The following is a 25,256-nucleotide window of genomic DNA, read 5'->3' as shown; positions in this document are numbered from 1 at the left end:
AGGGAGCCGTGCCCCAAAGCCCAGGGAGTTTTACTCAGCTAAACCAGCTCGGTTTAGCAGCGGCTGCGCGTACGCACAAACACCCAGAGCTGCCTTTCCCAGCTCCATAGGTGTGTATATCCCCATTCCCCGGGCTAGGTACGCGACGGGTGTCAGAACGAGCAGGCGCCGCCCTCACACCGCCCCGGGGCGGGCCCGGCCCGCTCCGCCCCATTCCCGAGCACGTCCGGGTCGGGCGCTGCCGTGAGGGGAAGTGCGCGCAGCGGCCCCGGCCCGGCGAGTGGCGGCTCCGGCAGCGCTGTCGCCAAGATGTCGCGGGGCTCCATCGAGATCCCTCTCCGGGACACCGACGAGGCGAGTCGGGCGCGGGGAGGCGGCGGGGCAGGGCGAGGAGGACGATCCGTGCCGGGGCGGGGGCGGTCGCCGCTGCCGCCCGTGGTTGTGCCCCGGGCTCGGGGCGCGGGTGTCGCTCGCAGTCCCGGTGCCGGGGTCGCAGGTGTGTGCTCGGCCACGTTCGCGGCGCGCTTTGGTGTGTCGGGGTCTCTTGGTGTTCCTCAAGCAGCGCACAGACACAGGCAGGGCAAGAGGACCCTCTCTGTAAAGTTATTTCATCGTGAAGCTGAAAACTTAATTTAGCTTTTCTTTATTTAAGGTACACTGTCACAAGTGTAGAAAGTTAGAAAGGTTAGAAAGGTTCAGGAGAAGTATGTGGAGATTTGCAGCACATAACAAAGTTTGCCATTCAGTCATGCCATGGCAGATACTGACTTAATAGTGTAGCTAAGTAAGGTGTTGAAACATAATGCGTACAGGTTGAAGAAAATTCTCTGTGAATATCTATCTGCCTGCTCTCCTGTATACATACACATATCATACATAGATACATGTACACAGAGACATTAATATACACACAAATATATATACAGAAACAAATTTCTATGTGGCTGCCATTGAGGTTTTAAGTCTCACAAAATTGCTTTGTTTTATGGAGTTTGCATGTTCAAGGGCATTTTCTTCTGTGACAGAAATTTTTGTCTGAGGTGTCAACATGAATTGTGATCTTGGTGCTGTTGTTCAGGCTAGAACTACTTGGATCCCAAAGTTCTGAGTTAATTACTAGGGAATGTAATAAAATACCCCTCCACTCACCCCTGCTCTTTTTTACTTCCATGTTTATTTGCTGTATGGATAATATCTATTTCTCATTCATAACTATTTTAGTTGATGGATGAGGGCCATTATCTGTCAGACAGGAGGTGCTATGCAAGATAAACTAAAATGAGCCAAAGTTAAGCGGAAATATTTTTGCTGAATTCTTGTATAGTCAAAACTAGAAGCCTTTATAAACTGGATTGCTCTAATTCAGCCTACAGAGGAGTCCCAGCATTGGTGATCAGGGTACAACAACTGCACTTCTTTCTTGCTGTAAAATTAACTTGTAACGCAGATGACTAATTATTAAAGACAGCATGGCTGAGTAAGGTGAACTAACAAGCAGTTAAATTGTGTTCCCAAATATCCCATCTGGGGAGTACCTGTTCCTTTTTCCTCATTTTATGATATCAGAAGATTAGATCAACATGGGAGACTAATACAAAACAATACCTGAATGATGAAAAGTTCTTGATGTCATTTGCTAGTCATATCTACAGTTGGAAATATTCATAAATTTAGCTGCTTCAAAAGTCTCTTAATTTCCTAGGGCATAAAGATGATTTTACAATATTTCAGGAATCTAAGTCTTAGGTATTGATTTTCTGACACCAGATGACTTGGAAGATTTTGTCTCTGAGCTAGATCTCTATATTACCTGTAGGAAAAGTTTTAGAAAGTCAGCAGTGTGCAGTCAAGTTGATTATTAGCTGATTCTGAGCATGAAGTCCATAGTGAAAGAAGTTGAATTAGGATCTCTGCTTTTTCTCCCTCGCTTGTATCCCAAACATTGGTTTGTCTTTTCTCTAAAGAGAGGCCATCGCTTTCGTCTTGTACAGAATGCAATATATTATCTCTCGTTTCTTTGTCCATAACCTTGTTTAAACGCAAATAATTATTTATGTTTTGTGCTCTGACAGGTCCAGTTTCCTTTGAGCTCAATGACTGACAATGTTTTTAAAGCTTTGTGAAAAGATGATCTGTGTTGTTTGGTTCTAGGTTATTGAGCTTGACTTCGATCAGTTGCCCGAGGGTGATGAAGTTATAAGTATACTGAAACAGGAGCACACCCAGCTGCACATATGGATTGCCCTAGCGGTCAGTATAGATACAAATTGTGCATTTAAATACTGTATTCGCATAATCAAATCATGATTTCCAGTTCCCTACTCTTATGACCAGTGATAACTGAGTTCCAAACAGATACTATATGGGGTCATTCAGTCTTTTATTCTAGGCCAGATGTTTCTGATTGACATATGCATATTAGGATTTTCATTTAATCTCTTTTTCCTGAAACAATGCCTCATGAGGGTTGCTTTCTATGTTTTTTTCCCCCTCAATACCAGTTTTCCTGGTTTGTGCCTTTGATTACATGCTTCTTAAAAAAGGGGGGGGGGCAGTATCTATACTGTGGAAAGTATGATTAAATGTCAAAACATCAAAGAACTTCAGAGGAAGACCAGTGGATTCTTCTTGTAAATAGCTCAAAAAGTTGTGTTTTAAGGTGGTGAGGCACTGGCACAAGTTGCCCTTAAAAGTTGTGGATACCCCATCCGTGGCAGTGTTCAAGGGCAGGTTGGATGGGCCTGTGAGCAACAGGAAAGTGTCCCTACCCATGGCAGGGCAGCTGGAATGAGATCCAAAAACTTCAGGGTCCCTTCCATCCCAGGCCATTCAGTGATTCTTGGACAGAAAAATATTTGGCATTACCAGAAAACCTTTCTCTGATGATACCTACATTTATTTCTGCTTTTTCCCTACATCCTAGAAAAAGAGTCTGTGTGATATCAAAGCATCAGCTTGGTGCGTTCTGTACTCACTGGGGTGGTGTTATCTGTTAAAACTGTGTTTTGTAGCTGGAGTACTACAAGCAAGGCAAAACAGAAGACTTTGTGAAGCTGCTGGAAGCTGCCCGCATCGATGGCAACCTGGACTACAGAGACCACGAGAAAGATCAGATGACATGTCTGGACACTCTGGCAGCCTACTATGTACAGCAGGCTCGGAAGGAGAAGAACAAAGACAACAAGAAGGAGCTCATCACCCAGGCCACCCTGCTGTACACTATGGCTGACAAAATCATCATGTACGATCAGGTAAAACTGATATCTGATCAAAAAAAACATGTTTGTATATTAGTGATTGTAAAGAAAGCAGGTTTTGCAATATTCTTTCCCTTGTCTAGAATCACTTGTTGGGAAGAGCCTGCTTTTGCCTGCTTGAAGGTGATAAGATGGACCAAGCTGATGCACAGTTCCACTTCGTGCTCAACCAATCTCCAAATAATATTCCTGCCTTACTCGGTACGAGTTTCTGGATGTTTGTAAAAACCTGGTCTCTTTGGTTGACTTCTGGAATTAATTATGTGCTTAAGAGGGGGTGTGCAGAGAGAATTGTGATCAAGATACACATGGCAGAGACTAAGTCAAATTTGGGAAGTACACATAGGTGGAAGAGCTAGGAAAAATGCAATGCTAACTGGCATCTTCTGATACCCAAGGGCAAATATCCAGTCCAGCTATTTATGCTTCCCTAGTGGTGGCAATGATGCTGGACACTCTGTTAAGGGTGAAGTTACCACTTGTGAGGAGTCAGCAGATTGTAACACTTGTAATTTAAGTTGTTCACTAGTCTTAGTAAGTGTCTTTCCTCTGGACCAATAAGGAATTAAGTTTCTGCAGAAAAATATGAAAATATAAATTGAATGTGTTTTCATGTTTGCTTTTTTCATATACTTGACATCATCAAATGTAAGAAGTTGTCGTCCAAATTTTCTGTTAGTTTTTAACTATAACTTTTGAAAATGGGCACAGCACAAGTTAACCAAATAATACTTGAGTTTCTGGTTTATAATCTTGGTTTTATTCCTGGTATATTCTAACAGGTAAGGCATGCATTTCTTTCAACAAGAAAGATTATAGAGGAGCCCTTGCCTACTACAAGAAAGCACTGCGTACCAATCCAGGCTGCCCAGGTAAGACAGAAAGTATTTGCTACTGGAGGTATTTGCTCTGCTTGCAAACTAACTCAGGTCTTCCTACTTCAAATTCAATGGGCATTTTTGTGGTCTATATCTGTCATAAGAACCCCAGCCCTCATTATAGAGGGATTTAGGCACTCATTAACTTGAAGTATTTCTTAATATTTAGAGAAGAAAGTTGTGTTTAGGAAAATACTGTTCTTTTTTGGAGTATTACCTTTTAAAGAGGTATTAGAAAATGGGATTTTGCATGTAAGAGAAATTAAAGTTGTATGGAGAGGGAGGGAACTGTTCAAGACTCCTGCAGAATTTTTCTGTAAGCTCATGGAATAAGGCTTCAGAAATGACATAACAATAATGAAACAAGACATAAAAAGCAAAATTCTACTTATAGTGCATGATGTGAGTTTTCCTGGTCTTGTATTATTTTCTTTATGCAAAAATCTGGGAAAGTGAATTTTAATGGCTGTAAAGGCAATACATGGGATATAGATACATTAATTCAAGGTATTTACATTAGGATCATAAATACTTGAAAGTCTCTTGAGAGATGTGATAGATTTTGCCCTAATCTGTCTGAGAAAAGGTTTATTGCAAACTTTTTGTGTGCTCTGTGGTCTGTTTTACCAGATTGATTGCTACAAAAGCCTTACTTTTCAACAAACATCTTTCCTTTGCTCCCCTTTTTCTAGTGGACACAGGTTTGAAACTGCTGTTTATAAATTCTCTGTACTCTTAGATCACAAGCAGTCTGAAAGGGCAGTATGATATGAATTTTCTGGTTTAGTACATCTGTACTTGGTTATGGAAGCTGGAGGATGATAAACAGCATGTGAATCAGTTGATCATTTGAGGAGAAATGCCAGCTAACTTGTTTATTCATCTGTGTTTTCTGAAGACCTGCTAGTCTGGGGTGAACTTAACTTGCCTAAGAAATGTCCAGCCCTTCCATCTGGTGAATTTTTAATGCTTTTCTCTATTATTTTTTAATACATTCCCATTAAAGTAATTTTTTATTTGTTTGGCATTGGAGTCAGTGGGAGATAGATCAATGTTCTGGGGTTTATGAAGAAATAAAGTCTTACTAATACATTCAAGTTCATTTTGTGGCCAGCCAAGTATGGGCTGCTGCCTTGAAAAACAGCAAATTGTGAGATGGCTTTACAGACTTTAAGGAACTATGAAAAACTCTGCTTTAACTCCAGGCTGTGAAAAAAAAAAAGGCATAAAGTTGAAACTTTGGGATTCTGAATGGTGTCATGTTGTTCTCTAGCTGAGGTTCGGTTGGGAATGGGCCACTGCTTTGTGAAACTGAACAAGCTGGAGAAAGCTCGCTTGGCCTTCAGCAGGGCTCTGGAGCTGAATTCCAAGTGTGTCGGGGCCTTGGTTGGACTGGCTGTTCTGGAACTCAATAATAAGGAGGTGGGTCTGACTTAGCAGGAATCCATGCTCAGTTTACTTTCTTTTAGCTAAAAAAAAGGCAAGTTTTTTATCCTTTCAAAGATAGTCCAGTTTAAAAATGGGTAATAACTTTTATGGTTGAATAATTTTAAGTCTGTGTTCTATTGAATGATATTATAGATATGTGCTTGTGGTGTGAGCAGCACATTCTGAATACCTTTCTTCTGTCGTTAAAAATCTTAAATTCTGTTATTTATAGAAGAGTTAGGTACAGAAAACAATGCTAGGTTAACTGTTTAATTTAAAATAATAAAACTCCATGGTGACATACGTGGAGGACGGTGAAAGACACATTCCCAGGAGGTTAGAACAAGATTTTTAGAAGTTTAGGAGTTAAGAACAAATTTTCAAACAAGTTTCAAAGTTGTATTCAAGCATGCATGCTGCATGGTAAACCAAAGAGTAGACAAGAAGAAATTTTAACTGGGCTGATAAAAGTACAATTAAGTGGTGATCCACCTTTCTAGGTATTGTATCACTAGAAAAATGCATGCAGATATAGCTTAGTTGGAATCATAACTTCCTTAGCAGGGATTAACCATCTCAGATGTTATCAGTGGATAAGGAGACCCTTAAGTGTTTTTAAAAATATATATATTGTTACATAATTGTATGTGGCTAAAATTTAGTCTGCTGATTTCTATAGTTCCCTAGAAAGATCTTTTGTTAGCACAGAATGTCTGAAAATGTCTTGGTTTACTATTTCATGGGGGGGAAAAAACACCTGTTAATAATTCCATGAAGAAACTAAAAAAAAAAAAAAAAGAAAAAGTGGGCATAAGAGTTTTTTTCATAAAACTACAGAAAGAACCAAAAATAAAGTCAAATTTAAATAAATTTCACAGATGAGAAATTGATAATATTTGGTATCTTTCTCTTTCTTTTCCTGATGATCTTTTGGCTGAAGTCAAGGGATGAGCCCACTCACCTGAAGATTCAAAAATCTGTGATTAAAAGCTGAGCCACGCAAAGACATTTTGTGTTCTTCCTAAGAAATATATCATCTGTGCTTTACTTCAAACTGTTCTCACAACTTTGTAGTAAAAGTTAGTGTAACATTGAAGAGTTGACACAGGGAAGGGAGAACACTCTGGGGAAAAGAGCCTCTCTGAGTATCAAACTAATTTATATAGTTTTTGTGCTTAGATATTTCTGAAGTTTCTTCCTCCTAGAAGATGTTATGATGTCAGATCAGGGTTGAGATCACACTTGTGCTCTCATTGAGGTCTGTCTGATCTGTTTTTCTTAAATGAAAGCACTTAGAGCTTTGGGACCTCTACCAATCTACTGGATTGGGTTGAAGTTGGACATGAGACTCAAGGTATTGGAGAATTGGACAAAAGCACAGCGTGATTATAAACCACATTAACCTTTGAAAATGAAGGCAGGAAAGCTTCAATATCTCATTATCCAGGTCTACTGTTATGCTAGGTTTGGAAGGATTGCACCTGTTCAAACTGAAATTGATTTTTTAGGTGCCTACATTTAGGTGTTACATTTTAACCTTTTAAAACCTAATATGTTCAATAAGACAGCTTTCTTCTCATCATAATTACAGAGTAAAGCACAGCCATTAGATGATTTCTTGATAGCATTTTTGGTGTTTCTGTTCAGAAATAAGTACAGATTAAGCTGACATGCTTGTGATACAGATTTCATTATTGTCCTAAATAAAGAGAAATTATTTTATCAGTTGTGGATTTGAACTTGTAAGTAAATCACATTTTTACCATGGGAAGCTTGCTTTAAGGTGTAAATCTTCTTTAGAAAAGAGTAAGTTGATGCAATGATATTTCTGTATAAACACTTGAAACTTGTACTGATTTTAAAACGAGATCTAAAGTTGTTGTTTAGAATTTGAACATGCAAATATCTTCATTCCACAGTTGAATGAATTGGGTGAAACATGAAACCTAAACCAAACAGGCACTGAGGACACTGAACAGTAGAAGGAGCAGAAGGAAGGAAAGCTGTCAGGCTGTGTGACATGTCAAAGGACATCAGCACTAAGTCTTTTGGGTTTTTTTGCCTTTTTTTTTTTTCCCCCCCTAGAAATTCCTGCTCTGCTCTCTTCCATCCCTGTAGGGTAGCTTCATTTCCCGTTTTCCACCTGTCTGCTGCAGGAAGAAAAGCCGGTAGCTGAATTTACTTTTTTTTTGTGAGCTCAGTATGGTGTTGTCAGAAATCCTGAGCAGCCTAGACTGAAAAATGGTTTTGAAGATGGTAATAAGATACAGATACTGAGGTGCTGCTGATACCTGTCAATGTTTCATTTAGGCGGATTCCATCAAGAATGGTGTTCAACTCCTCTCTAGGGCTTACACAATTGATCCCAGTAATCCAATGGTGTTGAATCACTTGGCTAATCACTTCTTTTTCAAGAAGGTAAGAGATCACTGAAATTTTACAGTTAAATGCTTGAAAACCTCTGAACAGCAAGAATTCTGGTGTTAGGTTCAAACACATTTCATCAGGTGCCTAATATCTGTTAATCTAGATGAAGAACTGTGAGGTTTTTGGCCTGAATTTTGTATGAACCTTTCTCAAGAAAACCAAGAAAGGTACACTTACTTAAATCAAAATCAACTTTGTGTCCTGAAGGGGTTTTGGGTTTTTGATGTTTGGAATTGGTTTTTTTGGTTGGTTGAGGTTTTTGTTGGTTTGTTTCTCCCCCTCCTCACTCTTCCATGCTTTAAAACATGAAATAGAGAAAAGAATAGTAACGGCTAAAACTAAATCTGTTTTTATTTAGTCAGTGCTGTGACTAAAGCTTTGTTGTATTTTCCAGCTATCCATGTTTAAATCATAAAATCACTTGACCATAAAGAAAGTGAAGCCTTCCACATTTTATTTAACTTCCTTTTTTTTTTGTGTCAGGACTATGGTAAAGTACAACACTTGGCTCTTCATGCTTTCCATAACACAGAAGTGGAAGCAATGCAGGCAGAGAGCTGTTACCAGCTGGCGAGGTCTTTTCATGTGCAGGTAGGGCAGTTTTTAAAAGTCCCCTTTGAGCTCACATTTTAAAAAAGTCTCTGTTATAAAAGTTCATGCAAAGGTTGCCTCTAAAAACACTGACAGTTCTTCATTTAATTCCTTTTAATCAGGAAGATTATGATCAAGCTTTCCAGTACTATTACCAGGCCACTCAGTTTGCCTCATCTTCTTTCGTACTTCCTTTTTTTGGATTGGGTCAAATGTACATTTATCGAGGGGACAAAGAGAATGCTTCACAATGCTTTGAAAAAGTCTTGAAAGCCTATCCTAACAATTATGAGACTATGAAAATCCTTGGATCTCTTTATGCAGCTTCAGAAGATCAAGAGAAACGGGATATTGCAAAGGTGAGTTTTCCTTCCGCCAGCATCGTGTTTATTTGCAAGAGTAGAACTTGGAAATCAGACTTGAAATCAGACTGTTCCTTAAGTTGAATAAAACTCAGGGTTAGGTGGCTGTAGATATAGAATATTTCATATGGGCTGTCATGAGGGATCTTCCTGTCTGTGAAGAGTCACAACTTCTGGAAAGAACTGAGACTACACTGGGCTCTGGGTTAAGCATGTCCAGGAATTTAGAGAAGCTCCAGCCTCATGTCTCTATTTGGTATGTGAAAAGGGCAAAATTCTTTCCATATATATATAAAATTGTCTGAAGATGGGAAGTTAGCTCATTATTTCCTGAAGAGAGCGAATCAGCTGGTGATTTCCAGAAAGCACTTGTCTTGTCTGGGCTTATCTGAAAGAACAGTGATGCTTTTTTTTAAATGAAAGGTATTTTAAATCTAATGTTGGGTAGATAAATGCAAGAAATGTTAGACATTTCTCTAGCTTTTCATGTTGGTGTAATGGCCTTTGTTTCTCTAAGACTTGAAGCAAGTGTTCTGTTCTACAGAAGAATAGAATAATGAAGGAAGAAAACTAATGCAGATTTATTACTGTGCAGATGTTTAGGATGTTTGCTTCTGCAATATGGTACATCTTTCTAGTGTTAAAGTGAATGCCTTCACTCTTTTCTTTTATTTCCATTTTTTAAAACAGGCTGTGTGTCTTTGAAGTGGCATAATTATCTTCTCTTTTTTCAGGGGCATTTAAAGAAAGTCACAGAACAATATCCTGATGATGTAGAGGCATGGATTGAGCTAGCCCAAATTCTAGAACAGACTGATATACAGGTATTATTAATACACACTTGGTGAACTGTGTGTGTGCTTTTCCTAAGAGCATGTAGAGCTCATTCTCTTCTTTCTTTCATCCACTTTCTGTTTCTTTGCACAGGGTGCTCTGTCAGCCTATGGAACAGCCACACGCATTCTGCAGGAGAAAGTACAGGCTGATGTCCCTCCAGAGATCCTGAATAATGTGGGTGCCCTGCACTTCAGGCTGGGAAACCTGGGAGAAGCAAAGGTATGCAGTTGCTCACAGTTTGAATGATGTTTCTTGATCACACAGAAGTTTTTCTTTGAGGATATTCTGGAGTGCTTCATTGCTCTTTTCTTTCTGTACTTCAGAAATACTTCCTGGCATCGCTGGATCGTGCGAAAGCAGAGGCTGAGCACGATGAGCATTACTACAATGCCATCTCTGTGACAACATCCTACAACCTTGCCAGGCTCTACGAGGCCATGTGTGAATTTCATGAAGCTGAAAAGCTCTATAAAAACATTTTGAGAGAACATCCAAATTATGTTGATTGTAAGAAACATTTGGTATTTCAGTTCTACAGTCATCCTTATAATACCAAGAATCTTCTGGTTGACAGTGTCTTCTGCTCTCCTTATGTCTGTCTTCCCTTGTTTTCACAGTAGTGTTGGGGCTGACCTGTGCTATTTGCCACAGGCTGCAGCACACATCATGCCCCAGCCTCATCTGTAGCCTTTTCCCTGTTTGTTTTCCATTGTCACCTGCAGATACCCTTCCCAAAGCTTGTGGAGATGGGAGAGCTATTTAAAGTGGAGGGAGGAGATAACTGATGGAGCCTTATTTCTTTGCTGTTTTTCAGTTGTCTTTAACTTATGAACCAAATTTAACACATTTACAATACTCTAACTATTCAAAACCTGCAGTTTTTACATGGCCATCATGGGTGCAAGTTCCTCTTCACGTCATATTTCTCGTGAATAGAATATGAAAGGTCTCTTAGTGTTTGCTGTCCTTAGCTGATGAAGAGAAAGATTGCTTTTGAAATTCATGCATGGACAATATTTTCTTTGTTCAAGATGACTTTAACCTGTTCCCTGATTTTTATTTCATTTTCTATCTTTATTTTCAGGCTACTTGCGCTTGGGAGCTATGGCCAGGGACAAAGGGAATTTTTATGAGGCTTCTGATTGGTTTAAAGAAGCACTTCAAATCAATCAGGTTTGTAACTCTATAGTGTTTAGCATTAAAACACTCCAAACAATAAATTAACTTAAAATTTAATTTTCCTCTTTTTGTGTTTTTAATTTGTTTAAACTAGGGGAAGAAGAGAGAGCTGCCATATCTGCTCTCTTTGTTTTGTTTGGGGTTCTTTTAAATATGGAATTATGTTTAAGAAGAGCAACACTTTATACTTGGAAAAGAACCCTTGCAAAGGGAAACACTTCCCTTTTATTTGTAACTTAGAGTGAATTTTTATTTAGGATCATCCAGATGCCTGGTCTCTGATTGGCAATCTTCATTTGGCTAAACAAGAGTGGGGTCCAGGACAGAAGAAATTTGAAAGAATATTGAAGCAGCCCTCCACACAAAATGATACTTACTCCATGCTGGCTCTTGGCAACGTCTGGTTGCAGACTCTCCATCAACCCACAAGAGACAGAGAAAAGGTAATGGGCATCTCTCTGCCCTGTGTATGGGTTTCTTTGTTTATTTTTTGTATGTTGTTAGCTATTCAGAACGTCTTAATGTTTGTTTGGCATCTTCTAGTTCATAAAACCTCTGGGTAGATCTTTTAATACACCACTTTAGAAGTGAGTGATGAATTGGGGCATTTCTTTCTGCAGGAGAAACGTCACCAAGACCGTGCATTAGCCATCTACAAGCAAGTCCTCAGAAATGACCCAAAGAATTTGTATGCTGCTAATGGCATAGGTGAATATCAAACTCTAGTTTTGCTTCAGAGGTGATCATATTCTTAAGTTTCGTGCTTTAATAGAGAAGTGTTTTTTCAGGGCCCGAGCACTGTAGAGTGGAGCCCAGGAAATGGCAGCTATGTCAGTTTTTAAAGGGACACTTTATTGAGGCAGTATTGAACTTCCTGTGGTAGGAGTGCACCGTGCATGAACCTGGAAGCTCACACTGTCCATATTCCTCTCCCCTCAGGAGCTGTCTTGGCACACAAAGGATATTTCCGAGAAGCTCGTGATGTTTTTGCCCAAGTGAGAGAGGCCACAGCAGATATCAGCGATGTGTGGCTGAATTTGGCACATATCTACGTGGAGCAGAAGCAGTACATCAGTGCTGTGCAGATGGTAACATCTCCACATTGAACTACCTCCTGTCTTGGCTTAGATCACTTCTAGATGTCTCTCTATTGTCAGGGCAGCTGGGAAAGTTTCTGAGCAGTGTTTTAACAAGTTTTAGGCCAATTTCTAGCAAGCTGTTGGCTGTCAAGTCTAGATTTAGTAACAGACTGCCAAATGTGGGTGGGGGGTAACAAAGCACCTATCAACTTTTATACTTTTTTTGAGAGCAGGGTTAGAATTTTGGTAGTGGAATAAATTATTAGCCAGAGCAGTATCAGTCAGTGTAGTTACTGCATGTGATTTACATGCAGATGTTTCCAAAGTAAGTAAATACAATATGCTGCTGGGATTTTCTTTTAAACAGCAACAATTCCTATTTTTGTTCTTGTAAATGACTACATCAATACTTTAAAAGCTGTCTTAAAAGCTGACTGGGCTGTAATTTCACTCACCACAGTTAAAATCACAAAATAATTCACAGTGGAAGAAATCTGTTGAGGTCAGCTAGTTTGACTTGACCTGCCCAAGCAAGTAAATGTTCAAGTGTCAGCCTGTTCTGAGTAAATTGACTCAATTAGTTGATGAAAAGCATACAAATAAGCTTAAAGACACAGCATATGTTGAACTGGACAGAAACTAACAAACTTGTGTCATTTAAGATGAGTCCTTATTGAGGCTCAAAGACACTTCATTCAGAGCTATTCTGAAGCTTTTTGTGACGCTTAATAAAGAAGTGTTACTGGGCCTTTCTTACATGATCAGGAGCTCAGTAGTCACTGTCCTCCAGTGAACTATTGTTAGCAAGCTTTGGCAACACAGTCACATACAGTCTGTTGTGCTTGAATGGGGTCTGTTGTTTTTTTAGCACTTTGACTATTTTTATTGACAAAAAGCCTAATGAAAATCTCATTTAGCAATTGTTTAAGCAGTGAATTACAGTGGGGAAGTGGGTATCACTTTCACCTATTGATTTAGGAGAAATATATTTTACTCATTTGCTAATTTATTTAAGAAAAGGTGTTATTAGAATTGTGTTTAATTAGTGAGGTGTTTTATTTTTCCCTGAGTTTTGCTATGCAGTCACAGTGTGAAATACATTATATTAGATTCAAAGGTAGACAAATTGAAATTACTAGCCCAGCTTAGTGCAGCCACAATAATTATCCTTCTGAGTTCTCTACCCTAAAGCATACAATTCTGAGGCAGGCTTGAGCTAAACACAAAATCATGGATGCTGAAGGTGCTCACAACACAGTGAGATCCAAGAGTAACAACCTCAGGTGTTACAGTTCAGGGCAATTTTTTTGTACTTGAGCTGCAAATAAAACATACTTTGTATTCCTTGCTATTTTGGAAGCTTAGAGAGGGTGAAGGGTTCCTTGAGAAAAGAGTATGTCAAACAGAAGGTGCTTTTTACTGAAGATGATAACATTTGGTATCTTGTAAGCCTTTAATTCCAGACCCACAAAAGTTATAGTAACAAGTCATCTTTTATGCTTTAGAGAATCTGATATCCCTTTGCATGGGCAAGTTCCTCAGCTGGGTGGACAGAACAAATTTGATGTTGAGTTATCTGGAAAGTCTGGATTTTTTTTAACTAATTACATCAGATATATGGAATTATTATAATTATATGGAGTTATTATACATATATTATATATATGTATATTAGATATATTTCATTTTGTAAAACATCTGATATGAATAAAGAAAATAGATTGTTTATTCCCCCCACATACTCTGGAGAATATTTGAGTGATCTTAAAATGAGTCATGTTGGTTGGACTTTGTTGCAGTAAATGCTGCTTTAAAAAGTATTCTTTTGTACTTAAGACTTACAGAACCTTCTGGGCTGCAGAACCCACTTTACTTTCTAGAAAAAATCAGCTATGGAATAGGAGAGAGAATGTTCTGATCAGTGAAAAGGAGGCACCCAGGTAGCATTACACACTTCTTTGAAAAAATAAAAGGAATACTAGCAGTAATGCTTTTTAGGAATAGAAACATTTACTAGAGTTAGCTAACCAAAATAACAAACCACTGTTGCCTCTTACTTTGATTTTTTTTTTCTTTTATTTCAGTATGAAAACTGCCTCAGAAAGTTCTATAAGCATCAAAACACTGAAGTGTTGTTATATTTGGCCCGGGCACTGTTTAAATGTGGCAAATTACAGGAATGCAAACAAACTTTGTTAAAGGTATGGATCTAGAACGTCATGGATCACAGAATAAAATTACTGTTAGTTGATGTGTGTTTGTGTTTCTTTAAATTTGGTGGTCTGGGGTTGAAATGATGATGTTTATTCTCTGTATGTCATTTCTGCTTCACGTTGTAGCTTATCTTAAAAATATGGGTTTTTTGCAGGCCAGGCATGTGGCTCCAAGTGATACAGTCCTCATGTTTAATGTAGCTTTAGTGCTGCAAAGACTTGCTACCTCTGTCCTGAAGGATGAAAAAAGCAATCTGAAGGAAGTGCTTAATGCTGTGAAAGAACTGGAGCTCGCCCACAGGTAAAGATAATTTGTTTCTAATCATTATAATCTATGTTTTTGTCCCCTTACAGGATACTTGCAATATTGAGCACAAATCTGGTTAGAAGAGCAATCATCTTCTACAAAGCACTGTGTAATTCTAGAATTTCTAGTAGGAAAACAAAATACTGGGCCTGACAAAACTGTGTGTTCAGATTTTGTTCCAGAACCAGTTTTGTTTGACCAGGTGCCAATATGTGTTTCTCAAAGAGTTTTGTTATTGCTGTGACCAAGATGCTCTTCTTCCCAGAAATGCACAGTTGAAGAGATGTTGATAATTATTCTAGAACTTGAATACTATTTTATGACTTCTTTCAAAGCAAACTGTAAGGCTTAAAAGCAAATCTGTTTATTTTACAAAAGCATAATTAATGACTGGCAGTCCCTTAAGACTAATTTCACCCTCCTTTTGGTAAGTAAAGCCCAAGTACTGTCACACTTTAAGAACAGAAGCAATTTCTTAAGTGCATTTGAGATATTTTAGTTCCGTTTAAAAAACAGTAATAGAAAATTTTGTGCAGACAGCAGTGTGATTAATCTGATCCAGTTGTCACCATCCTTGAACAGAGCTTTCAACCATTTATCCTCCTCCTAGGTGTATCTGGTGCATGATTTGTGCATTCCTAGCTCTGCTGTTACATTGAGGATGGAAGTTCTGACTTAAATTTAATGAGAAGCTTGTTATTTATTGTCTTGAAGAAGTAGTATTAATTTTTTTTTTTAATGAATCTATTAACTAAAATTTTTAGAACATACTCTCCATAGTGTTGACCTCAAGCAAGGAGTTAGTATATTCACATACCCAAGAATTTTAGTCTAGCACAAAGACACTTCTTTTGAAATGTGTCTGAGGGTATATGGGAAGAAGCTGTGGCAATCTTCAAAGTTAGAAGTAATTTTCTTTGAAACTGGAAAAACTTTTCAAAGCACTGATCATCATAGCTCACTATTTCCTTGTAAGTTTGTTATATTCTCAAGGGCCTGTCCACTAGTGAAGGAGGCTGTTCTGAAAGGATTTTTGAAAAACAAGTTTCCCTTCCTTCTCTTATGCTGAATTCAGGCATGTGATCTGTGGCAAATAAATCAATCTGTTGGGGTCAGCAGTGTACTTATTGGTAGGAGCCAGCAAATGAAATCTCAGAACTCTCTTTAGAATTTTTCCTCTCCAGAGTGGTTTTAGAATGCTTTAGATTTGGAGTAGTCTGAATGCACTTCTTAACTGTTAAAAGGTGCTGTATTAAAAGGTGCTGGCACAGAGGAAATTGGTGGGATTTCCTTATCTTTTGATTTCTACAGGTTTGCAATTCAGGAGTAAATGCTTTGTTTTAAGGCAGAATTGCAATAAATATGTAAGTAATGCCATCTTTGCTTACTTTAGTTTCTTGTGATTTCCTCCAGGTACTTCAGTTACTTGAGTAAAGTAGGTGATAAGATGAGATTTGACTTGGCACTTGCTGCTACAGAAGCCAGGTAAAAATAAAAAAAAAAAACAACCCACAAACAAATCCTTCATTCAGATTCTAAGTGAAATATTTTTTGTCCTGTTTTCTGGGGTTTTTTTTAGTATTAAAACTAGATTCCAAAATTTCAGCTGTCAGTTTTTTAGAACAGTAGAAATACAAGTGCAGGGTCACTCCCTACCACTGTTTCATTCTTTTCCTGTGTTTCACTTCTGCCCATTCTTGTAAGATTTCCATAGCCCCATACAAATACCACGTGTTGGCCATCCTGCACTGTACATCTGAATGGGTATCATTGAAGCACTTTGTGCAGAGAAGAAAATTTCAATATTAAAAGAAATGTCACTTTGGCATCTGCTAAGAGGAGGTTGAAAGCACCTTACTTTAATGTTTTGTGTGACTTGGACACTTTATGCAACCTTAACTCTCACAGTACTGGGTGTTTGAAGCTTGAATTTTGCCCTACCTTTCCAAGAAGGTTTGTTAGGTTGTTGTGATTAAACATACTTCTGAAGCTCTCCAAATTGGTTGGCATGATTCCTTTTATGTTCATGTGTGGGTTTTCTGTATATGAATTGGCTACGTTTGAAGTGTGAAGCAATATGTTCTGAAATGATACATTGGAAGATAAATTAGCTGACTAAAAATGGCTTTAATTTTCTCAAAAATCTGCACTGCTCTTCTTTGTGCTATTTCAAGTAGCTGTTTTTTTTAGTTCATTGGGGATATGAATGTAGTGTTGTGGTGCAGGCACTTCATAAAAGCATTTCTTTTTGTGTTTGCCACCTTGCCTTACCTGAGAACCTTGGGTTTTGCAGGCAATGCTCTGACTTACTGAGCCAGGCCCAGTATCATGTGGCTCGGGCACGCAAGCAGGATGAGGAGGAGAGGGAGCTGCGTGCCAAGCAGGAGCAGGAGAAGGAGCTGCTTCGCCAGAAACTGCTTAAAGAACAGGTTTCATTGCACTAAATTCTGTGGATTGCATTTTATAAGCGCAGACAGTGACAATATGTGTGCTCCTGCTGCTCTAGGGTGGTACCTAGTAGCTGTTTTTCTTAGTCATAGTAAGTGCCAGCTGAAAATATTGCAGCTAACTCTTTCTTCCCCATAGCCTCAGCAATATTTAGTTGTATAGTGAAATAAAATAGATGTGCCATAAGTTCTGCCATCAGACTTTTACCTATTCTACCATGGGCTTTTTTGTAGAAAACTTTTTGTAAAAAACTTTTTTTTTTTTCCCATGTGCACCTTCTGCTGTGACACAGAGCATCAAAAAGCAATTTTCCAGTCTCCTGACAGCAAATAATTTCTGTGCCTGCTGCTATAATCACGGTGGGGGTGCAAATACAATGGTAATGGATGGCTTCCTTGGTGTTTCAGGAAGAGAAGCGCCTGAGAGAAAAAGAAGAGCAGAAGAAACTTCTGGAACAAAGAGCTCAATATGTGGAGAAGACCAAGAATATTCTGATGTTCACTGGTGAAGTAGAAGGATCAAAGGAGAAAAAACGTGGTGGCGGTGGAGGCAGGGTAGAACAGAATGTTTTAATCTCTTTTTTTGTTTTTTTATTTCTTTTAAACCTCCTTAATTTTCCCCTTCTGATATATAGTCTCTTATAGGAGCACGGGTTTTTAATTTCAAGCTCCTAAGCTCTACTGAGTAAAATTGCACAGGTTTAATACTAAAATGTCAGAATTGGAAGCTAATACTTAAAAGTTCTGAGTGCAGTGGCATCACTAAAATGTGTTCAATTGTTAAAATAACAGAAGATTATCGTACTATGTGCCAATTCGGAATCAGTTTCTAAGTTATACCTATCTTGTACCAACTTTCCCATAGTCTCTAGAAGGTCTATATTTTCATTTCTTCTAGAACGTGTTCAGCTAAATTTCCATTTTGAAGTGTTTCCTGGTAGCTTTGTAACTGGGATGTGAATAATAGGTTGTGTTGTTTGTGTTTCTTACAGCGTTCCAAAAAAGGAGCAGGGGAGTTTGATGAGTTTGTCAATGATGACAGTGATGAAGATCTGCCCATCTCTAGAAAGAAAAAGAAGAGGAAGGGCAGTGGCAGTGAACAGGATGGGGAAGAAGAGGAGGGTGAGAGAAAGAAGAAGAAGAGGAGGAGGTAGCTGATACTTTAATTAATTAATTATTTACTAATGTCAATTTAATATTAGACTTCCCTGAGCATTAGTAGGGCTTTTAAGTAAATTCTCTGCAGTCTTTTGTAACAGTTTGAAAACAAACTCCTATCAAGAGGTCACATGGTTATTTTTTACTAACACATTACACTTTATAAAACTTAAGCAACCACTCTGCAAAAGAAGTTGGAGTAACACTTGATGAACTGGACATTTCTTGAGACCGGTATTTTTGTATGTTTTAAGGGTTTTTTTGCAATATTATGCTTCATGCCATATAAAATGTGTTTCTGTTCAAGACCCCAGAAGGCAGAAGAAGGGAGTGATGATGAAGAACACGAAAACGGCCCGCGGCCTAAAAAGCGACGTCCACCCAAAGCAGAGAAGAAGAAGGCTGTAAGTTAAACCCTGAATAACTGCATCACTCTCTAGATATGTGTTTCGAGTTCAGCATTACCCTGGTCAAGAGAGATTTATTCGTGTTGAAAATTACAGCAAAACCTCCTGTAGCCAGCTAGTCTTAGAGCTTATTTTTATCCTCCTCCCCTGTTGCTATTGCTGCTTCAAGGATGAAAAGGATATTTCCAAAGCCATCTAGAATTAAGTGATAGTAAATGGAAAATTTTTTAAAAGCACGTCCAGTTTTCTGAATGTATTTCTACATTTGGGCCCTGTGCCACATGAACAAGCAGCCCTTTGTTTTCCCCCTATACAGCCCAAACCAGAACGTCTGCCTCCTTCAATGAAAGGAAAGATCAAATCAAAAGCCATCATTTCATCAAGTGATGATTCTTCTGATGAGGACAAACTCAAAATTGCTGATGATGGGTAAGAACCTTAATTAACTTTTGTATGTACTTAGAGTTTCAATGCATGCTTTCAAGAGAAAATGCAGGGTTAATGAGATAACATGAAGATAATGAGAAGTTTTTCATTGTACTCACAACATCCCTTCCCAGTGCAAATTAATTCCACTCATTCTTCTAACACTAGCATTACCCAAATCCTGGTGTCTTGCTTTATTTATCAGCTAAAGGAAGCACCTTTTTAATACCATTTTTCCCCTTTGCTTTTCCCCACAGGCACACTAGAAATAGCAACAGTGATTCTGAGGAGGGGGAGCAGCAGCACAGCAAGCGCATTGTTTCCGACAGCGATTCCGATAACAGGAACAAGTCTGGCAGCGAGGCAGGCAGTCCCCGCAGGTCCAGCGCCCGCGCGTCCGAGGAGGAGTCTGACAGCGACAGGTCCCCGAGGAAGAGGCGGCGCTCGGAGTCGGAGCAGTCGGACAATGAGTCCGTGCAGTCGGGGAGGAGCCGCGGCTCCGGCGGCTCCGAGAACGAATCGCGCCCGGCTTCGCGCAGCGCCGAGTCCGACAGAGACTCCGAGAGGGGCTCTGACCACGAGGGGTCTGCCAGAGCTTCCGGGAACGAGTCTGAGCCAGAGGCGTCTAATGATGAGGGCTCTGAAGGGGGCTCAGATGACAGCGATTAGAGCTGAATTACAGACCGTATTTTAAAAAAGTTCATGTAAATACATCTCAGTTACAGGGGAGATAGAATTTTTATATTTCAAAACTGTGATTTAAAAAACCTTAATGTTTTAGCAAACTGTTGTGAGACCTTCTTGTGATTCTTTCTATTAGTTACTAATGGATGTTTCTCCAAGTTGGCTTATGGTGTATTTTTAAATTTAAACCACTGTAGGTGCACAGAATCTCTGTCCTGTAGTCAGCACACCGAGGATGGAATGCATATAAAAACTATGGATCATAAAATCTCCTTAGGTGGTTCAGTGTGGCTGAAACTTTGTTCTGTGATTATACATGCATAGATGGATCTTAAAATCCTACCAGATGCAACAAAGAGCTGTGGATATTTATCTTTTTCCTTACTCGGAGTAAAGGTTAGTAGGGAAGCTTTTCTTACTTTCTATTAAAGAATAAATGTGCCACGATGCAGCTCTTTTATGTTTTCAAGGGTTTGTTCTTTTGCTTCTCTTTTTGTGTTAAATCAGTTGAAAATATGCAGATCTTAGAGAAATTTTATAAACTAGTGATGCAGATTTAGATGAAATATTTAAATTCGCTGGTAAAGACATTTGGGAGAACTCTGTGTTGCTTGAGAAAGGTAAAGCTGCAAGTGTCACAATAAAATGTTCTTGCTTATTTGTTTGGAGTGATTTATTTTACTCCTTAGAAGTTATAAGCAGAATACCTGAGAACATTGAATTTGACAATGGAATCTGTTTGGAGGAGGTGGTCCTCACTGTATTGTAAGTACATGGCTTTGGGAGCTAAGTCCTTTCACATAACATGTTCAGGAATAACAATGAAAAATTGCTGTGCTGTAGACCAAATCTGTTTTCTCTCTGTGGTTCTGAAAAAAAAAAATCAGTTGTACCAGTCCAAGGAAATGTTTTTCTTTTTTCACTGGTCATTAATTCCTGTGTCAAGCATTTGCTAAGAGAAGATTCTGTAGGTCTGGATAGTGTATTGCTACCAGTTCTAATAGACTGTATGGCCTAAATATGTTGCCTTGTTTTTAGGAGGCCTGGATTGTCACTACTGATAGTTCACTTGAAGCACTAAGTGAAAGTGAAGTTTCCCATGCTGCTATTTCTGGTTTGTTGTGAGCATGAGCTGTTCTCATTGTGGATGGGTTTGTTCATGTGTTTATGGGCAGTTGGTAACCATAGCAGACAGCAGAATGCAGAACACTCGAGATGTCTCTTTGTGGCTCAGTTTGATACCAGGTTTCTATCTGCGGTCTTACCTAAAACTTAGCATCAGAGTAGAAGAACAGCCCTCATGTTTGTTGGGTCAGAGCAAAGCTGAATCATGACCCTGAACCACAGGGAAGCAGTGGATAGCTGAGGTGGGAATGCTTGATGTCACATGGCTTCATTTACGAGGCTGTGGAGAAGTGTGAGGAAATTGATGCAACTAAGGAAAGCTGATGCATGCAAGGTGAAACAAAAAGAGCACGGACAGCAGTGGCAAGTGTGAGAGGAGCCAGCTCTTAACAACTGGAAGGAAAAAGATGTACAGCATTTACTATGGGATCTCTGCCTCAATACACCTCTGCTTTATCATGTTACTAATTCTGTCTTCCTTGTGAAAAGTCTGCAGATTTTTTTGATGCTGTATGTACAGAAAATACATTTGGTGTTGGCTAAAGATAGCTCTAGATGAAGTGCTGAGTGGGTCTTCAGACCTAACATCCAGCTGGAGAGAAATGCTTTCTGGAAGTGTAAAATAACAGGGGTTTTCAGACATCTCTTGTGAGAGGTATTTTTTGTGCTCTCCACAGAAAGGAGTTGTGTAAGGAGAGGTTATGACTTAATACAGCTTGAACTGGGTGATGTACAAGAGGCCAATCAGCAGGGACAGAAAGGGGACAAGGGGTGCTTTTGCTTTGCTATTTCTCTGCTTTTATATAGCAAAAGAGGAATCAAAAAGCCACCAAAAACCAGAAGTCATTTTCTTTTTTTCTTCCCTTTGAGGAGGAAAGTTAATGGGATGATTAAGGTTATGTGAAAAGTCATGTGTTGCTGTAATTGGAGAGAAAGCTGTGTTTTAGCTTAATTCATATTTTCTAATGCTTGTTTTTTGAAAGTGCTGTGGTGGAATAACATTGCCATAATTCTCTCTTGGCAGCATTCCTTGCCTTCTGAAGTATGTGGTTGGCTTGCAGCTATTAAATTCCTTTATTTTTAGCAGTAATCTATTCCTGGATGAAATACAGCAAGTTAGAAGTGTAACACTGCCTTGCTGGAGAAGTGCTTTATTCCTAGTTTCTGTTTTGCATCCACAGTTGCATGATGTGGATTGCATCCATTCAATCCACAATTCCGTGACTGTAGGAAGTGTTTCCTGGTGAGCTCTGTTGCAGCTCAGCATTTTGCTCTTCTCACATGTGAGCAGCACATAATCTCCAGAATACAAGAGGAAAGAGGAATGTAGAATTTTCTCTCATTCCTGAAATTTGTAGATTTGGCCTTTCACAGGACATTTCAAATGTAACGACAAAAAAAAACAATGTTGCTGGGTTGGGTATTTTATTTTTGAGGGGTTTTTTGAGGAGGAGTGGAAGAGGGAAGTTGGTTGGGGTGTGTGTTTGTAAGTTTTTGGTTTTTTTAATCCACTTACTCAATTTTCTCTTTCAGAAGGTTTTCCAGGTCAGTACTTGGTGGGAAGGAGTAGCTGTCACTGCCAAATGAAAAAGCATCTGTGTGTGAATCAATCATTCTCTTTGTAAATGTCCACTTCTGCTAATTGAACTCAGAAAACCACAGTACTCTATCCACACAGAAACAAGCAATATATCTGGGAATGTGCTGCCAAGGAAGGGTTTGGACAAGGCAAGACCTATGGTAGGAGAACAGCAACTAAAATTGTACCAGTTGTTTCTATAATGAAGTGCCACTTCCTGGGAATAAGTTCCTTTCCACATTAAATATTTCACTGCTTAGAGCAGTGTTTGTTGCAGCAAAATTTTACATAAACTTACATTACTGTTGACATCTTCTATTAAGACTTGCAGGCTGTCTGGAACAAATTTGCTCCTTACTTTGTTTTACAGTTTTTTTAGACTCCCTTGTTAAATATTGGTAGTTACCTTACAGTCAATAAATCTGGAGCTCAGAAATTACCTGGAAGAATTCCTACAGCTGGAGCAGCAGTCAGCAGGGATAAATTCAGTATTAATGTGAGTAACAAAACAAGTTGGCAAAATGGATGTGAAAAAAGGTGTGTAACTGAATGCTCATTATTCTCATAGCTACGAGTACTTACTCCTAATATTAGTATTTTGTTATTTGGCTGAACATTAATTGCTCTGCAGAAGAGGATTTGAATTGGAGAGAGAATCTAAGGGAATACCAGATATGGGAATAGCTAGGAGAGAAATTCCAAGTCAGTATACTGAAAATGAGTATTATTTCTATCCTGTCTGACTTTTGGTCCACATCTGCTCAAGCCTTCATACTTTTATACTAGAATTACTTTGAACTTCAGGATTTTTTGGTCTTGGCTGCACTATAGAAGGTACAGTTCATGTGTAGTCATGCAGCTTGTAATGTCTTTTTACCTGTGGTTTGTAACTATTGGAGAGATTAAGAATGCTCATCATAGCTAAGTTGTTCTTTAAGTGCCTCTGGGTTGTTTTGTTCCTCTTTTTAATTCTTCCTTTGCCCTGAGGCAAAAACTTCTTGCACTGCAGCTTCCAGAGCTTGGGGCTGGTGAAGTATTTGGGGCTGGCAAACTTGATTGAGTTTACCTCCATTTGAAATGATAAATGCTAAAGAATCCCTATTGCTTCTTCTAAATAAGTGTCATCCTTATTTTATGCATGTCCCTTTATCTCCCCGTTTGGAGATGCCCCCAACATTGTTGTGCTATTGCCTGAACTCCAGCAGTGCTGTTTGGCTCAGCAGCATACGAGAATTTCATACCTTCCCACCCAACCTTTGCTGATTAAAATAGAAATGCCCAGGCTTAGCTGAAGAAAACAGGGGATTTTAGCACCTGAGAGTGCATTTGTGGTAATGACTTCCTGGGTATTTTCTTTTGCCTTGGAAGGCTCCAAGCAATGCTCTGACTCTTTAAATGTTTTTGATCCCTTCAGAGTTCTTAGCACATGAATCTCCTCTCTTGCCTCTCTCATATGCAAATCCCATATGCTAATTGCAACAGCTAAAGCATTCTTGGACACACTGAGGAATACCTAAAACATTCTTGGACACTTTGAGGAGCATTGTGGGCCCACTGGTTCTTAGGGCCTCCTGTCAATGGTGCAGTTGAGTTGGTTGCACAATCTGTTTTCAGTGACAGCTAGGTCTCAGCCAGAATGTTCCCTCTTCTATCTGCTAATTCAGAAGTGACTTTCTGCTTTAGGGCACACAGGTAGCAGTAGAGAGCTCATCTTTGCTGGCTGCTCATCCTATAGGACAGAGGAGGTTGGAATTTGAGAAAAATCTCATGCAATGCTATATTCCCTCTGTCTCGTTCCACAATTCTCTTAGAGAAAACTGGTTTTGGAGTCTTCTCACCTTTGCACCTGAAGGTTCTGGCTGTACAGACACTGCTGAACCACAGACTCCTTTAAGCAGAGCTAATACTGATAAATACTAATAAGTGCCAGCCTTGCTCTGAGCTGGTGACAGTAAACTACCAATTCTGAAGATGCCTCAGAGAAGATGAAACATCTCTTCATCCATCTCTATTTTTTAAAGACAGAAAACTGCTTTGTTCCAGCTTTCAACAGAGTTTGAACTGTTCTAAACTGTCTGTATCTGTTATGCTGTGCTAAATTATTCCAGTGCGTGTTCCATTCTCATGGGAATCTGTCTAACCAAAAGGTAACATTCTTTTTTCTTTTGGGAAGCTGTCCCAAACCACCTGGAAAAGAAGAATTATTGTCAGCAGCTATTTACTAACACTAAAAAAGAAAGAGGAATTAGGTCTCATTTGGGTTTGCAGAATGAAGCACATTCATCACAAATTTGAGATGGTGATTTTAGTCAAAGTGTTCATACAGACAATTCCATATTCATGCAGCTGTTTTGTTTTATGGTCACTGCATCAGGGGAACTGGCATGGACTGCAGGAGATTGAACCTGTAACTCTTGGAGTGTTCCTCATTTCCTTCTGCAGTCTGGGCTGCTCAAGGTTTGTCCAGGCAGTAGATGAGGTATGGGTATGAGGTAATTAGGAGTTGCCATATAAATAGAATGGTATTACTGGAAGGGGCAAGGAAGGAGAGAAAATGAATGGTGTGTCAGATCAATGCTTACATAGATATTATTTATAATCTTGATCCTTAATTACTTGGGTCTCTGTATTTCTATTTTGGATCTTCTGTGTTGGTTTTTTTACTCTGCATTCACTTGTCTGTAATTAATGCCCCAAGAGACACTTGCCTTGCCATGAGTGTTTCAATTTCTGTTGCCTTTAAACAGTGCAGGGAAAGGATATTTTATTCAGTGCATGTGCAAGAACTATTAATCTATCCAACTGTAAAACCAGAGAGTGGAAGTTGTAACAGTAAAATCAAGAGAAGTATACCTTAAAAGTAGGAAAAATG

At 39.1% G+C, this 25,256-nt stretch overlaps 1 protein-coding gene across 1 annotated transcript; it reads left to right on the top strand.

Annotated features, from left to right (window-relative positions):
* The first annotated feature begins 231 nt into the window (after positions 1-231).
* CTR9 (CTR9 homolog, Paf1/RNA polymerase II complex component) lies at positions 232-20,338 on the top strand. The gene is made up of 25 exons (XM_053980068.1): positions 232-354; positions 2,152-2,250; positions 3,012-3,251; positions 3,341-3,458; positions 4,040-4,129; positions 5,409-5,557; positions 7,874-7,981; positions 8,474-8,581; positions 8,704-8,940; positions 9,678-9,767; positions 9,871-9,999; positions 10,104-10,287; positions 10,865-10,953; positions 11,217-11,402; positions 11,580-11,667; positions 11,899-12,047; positions 14,123-14,239; positions 14,407-14,552; positions 15,972-16,043; positions 16,852-16,987; positions 17,414-17,560; positions 17,998-18,155; positions 18,471-18,567; positions 18,887-18,999; positions 19,254-20,338. Exons 1-25 carry the CDS (start codon positions 310-312, stop codon positions 19,663-19,665), a joined length of 3,507 nt encoding a protein of 1,168 aa, XP_053836043.1. The 5' UTR covers positions 232-309; the 3' UTR covers positions 19,666-20,338.
* Positions 20,339-25,256: the final 4,918 nt, after the last annotated feature.

The sequence above is a fragment of the Vidua macroura genome, chromosome 6, assembly GCF_024509145.1.
Source record: "Vidua macroura isolate BioBank_ID:100142 chromosome 6, ASM2450914v1, whole genome shotgun sequence".
Taxonomy (NCBI): Eukaryota; Metazoa; Chordata; class Aves; order Passeriformes; family Viduidae; genus Vidua; species Vidua macroura.
This window is presented reverse-complemented; position numbering and strand designations above follow the sequence as displayed.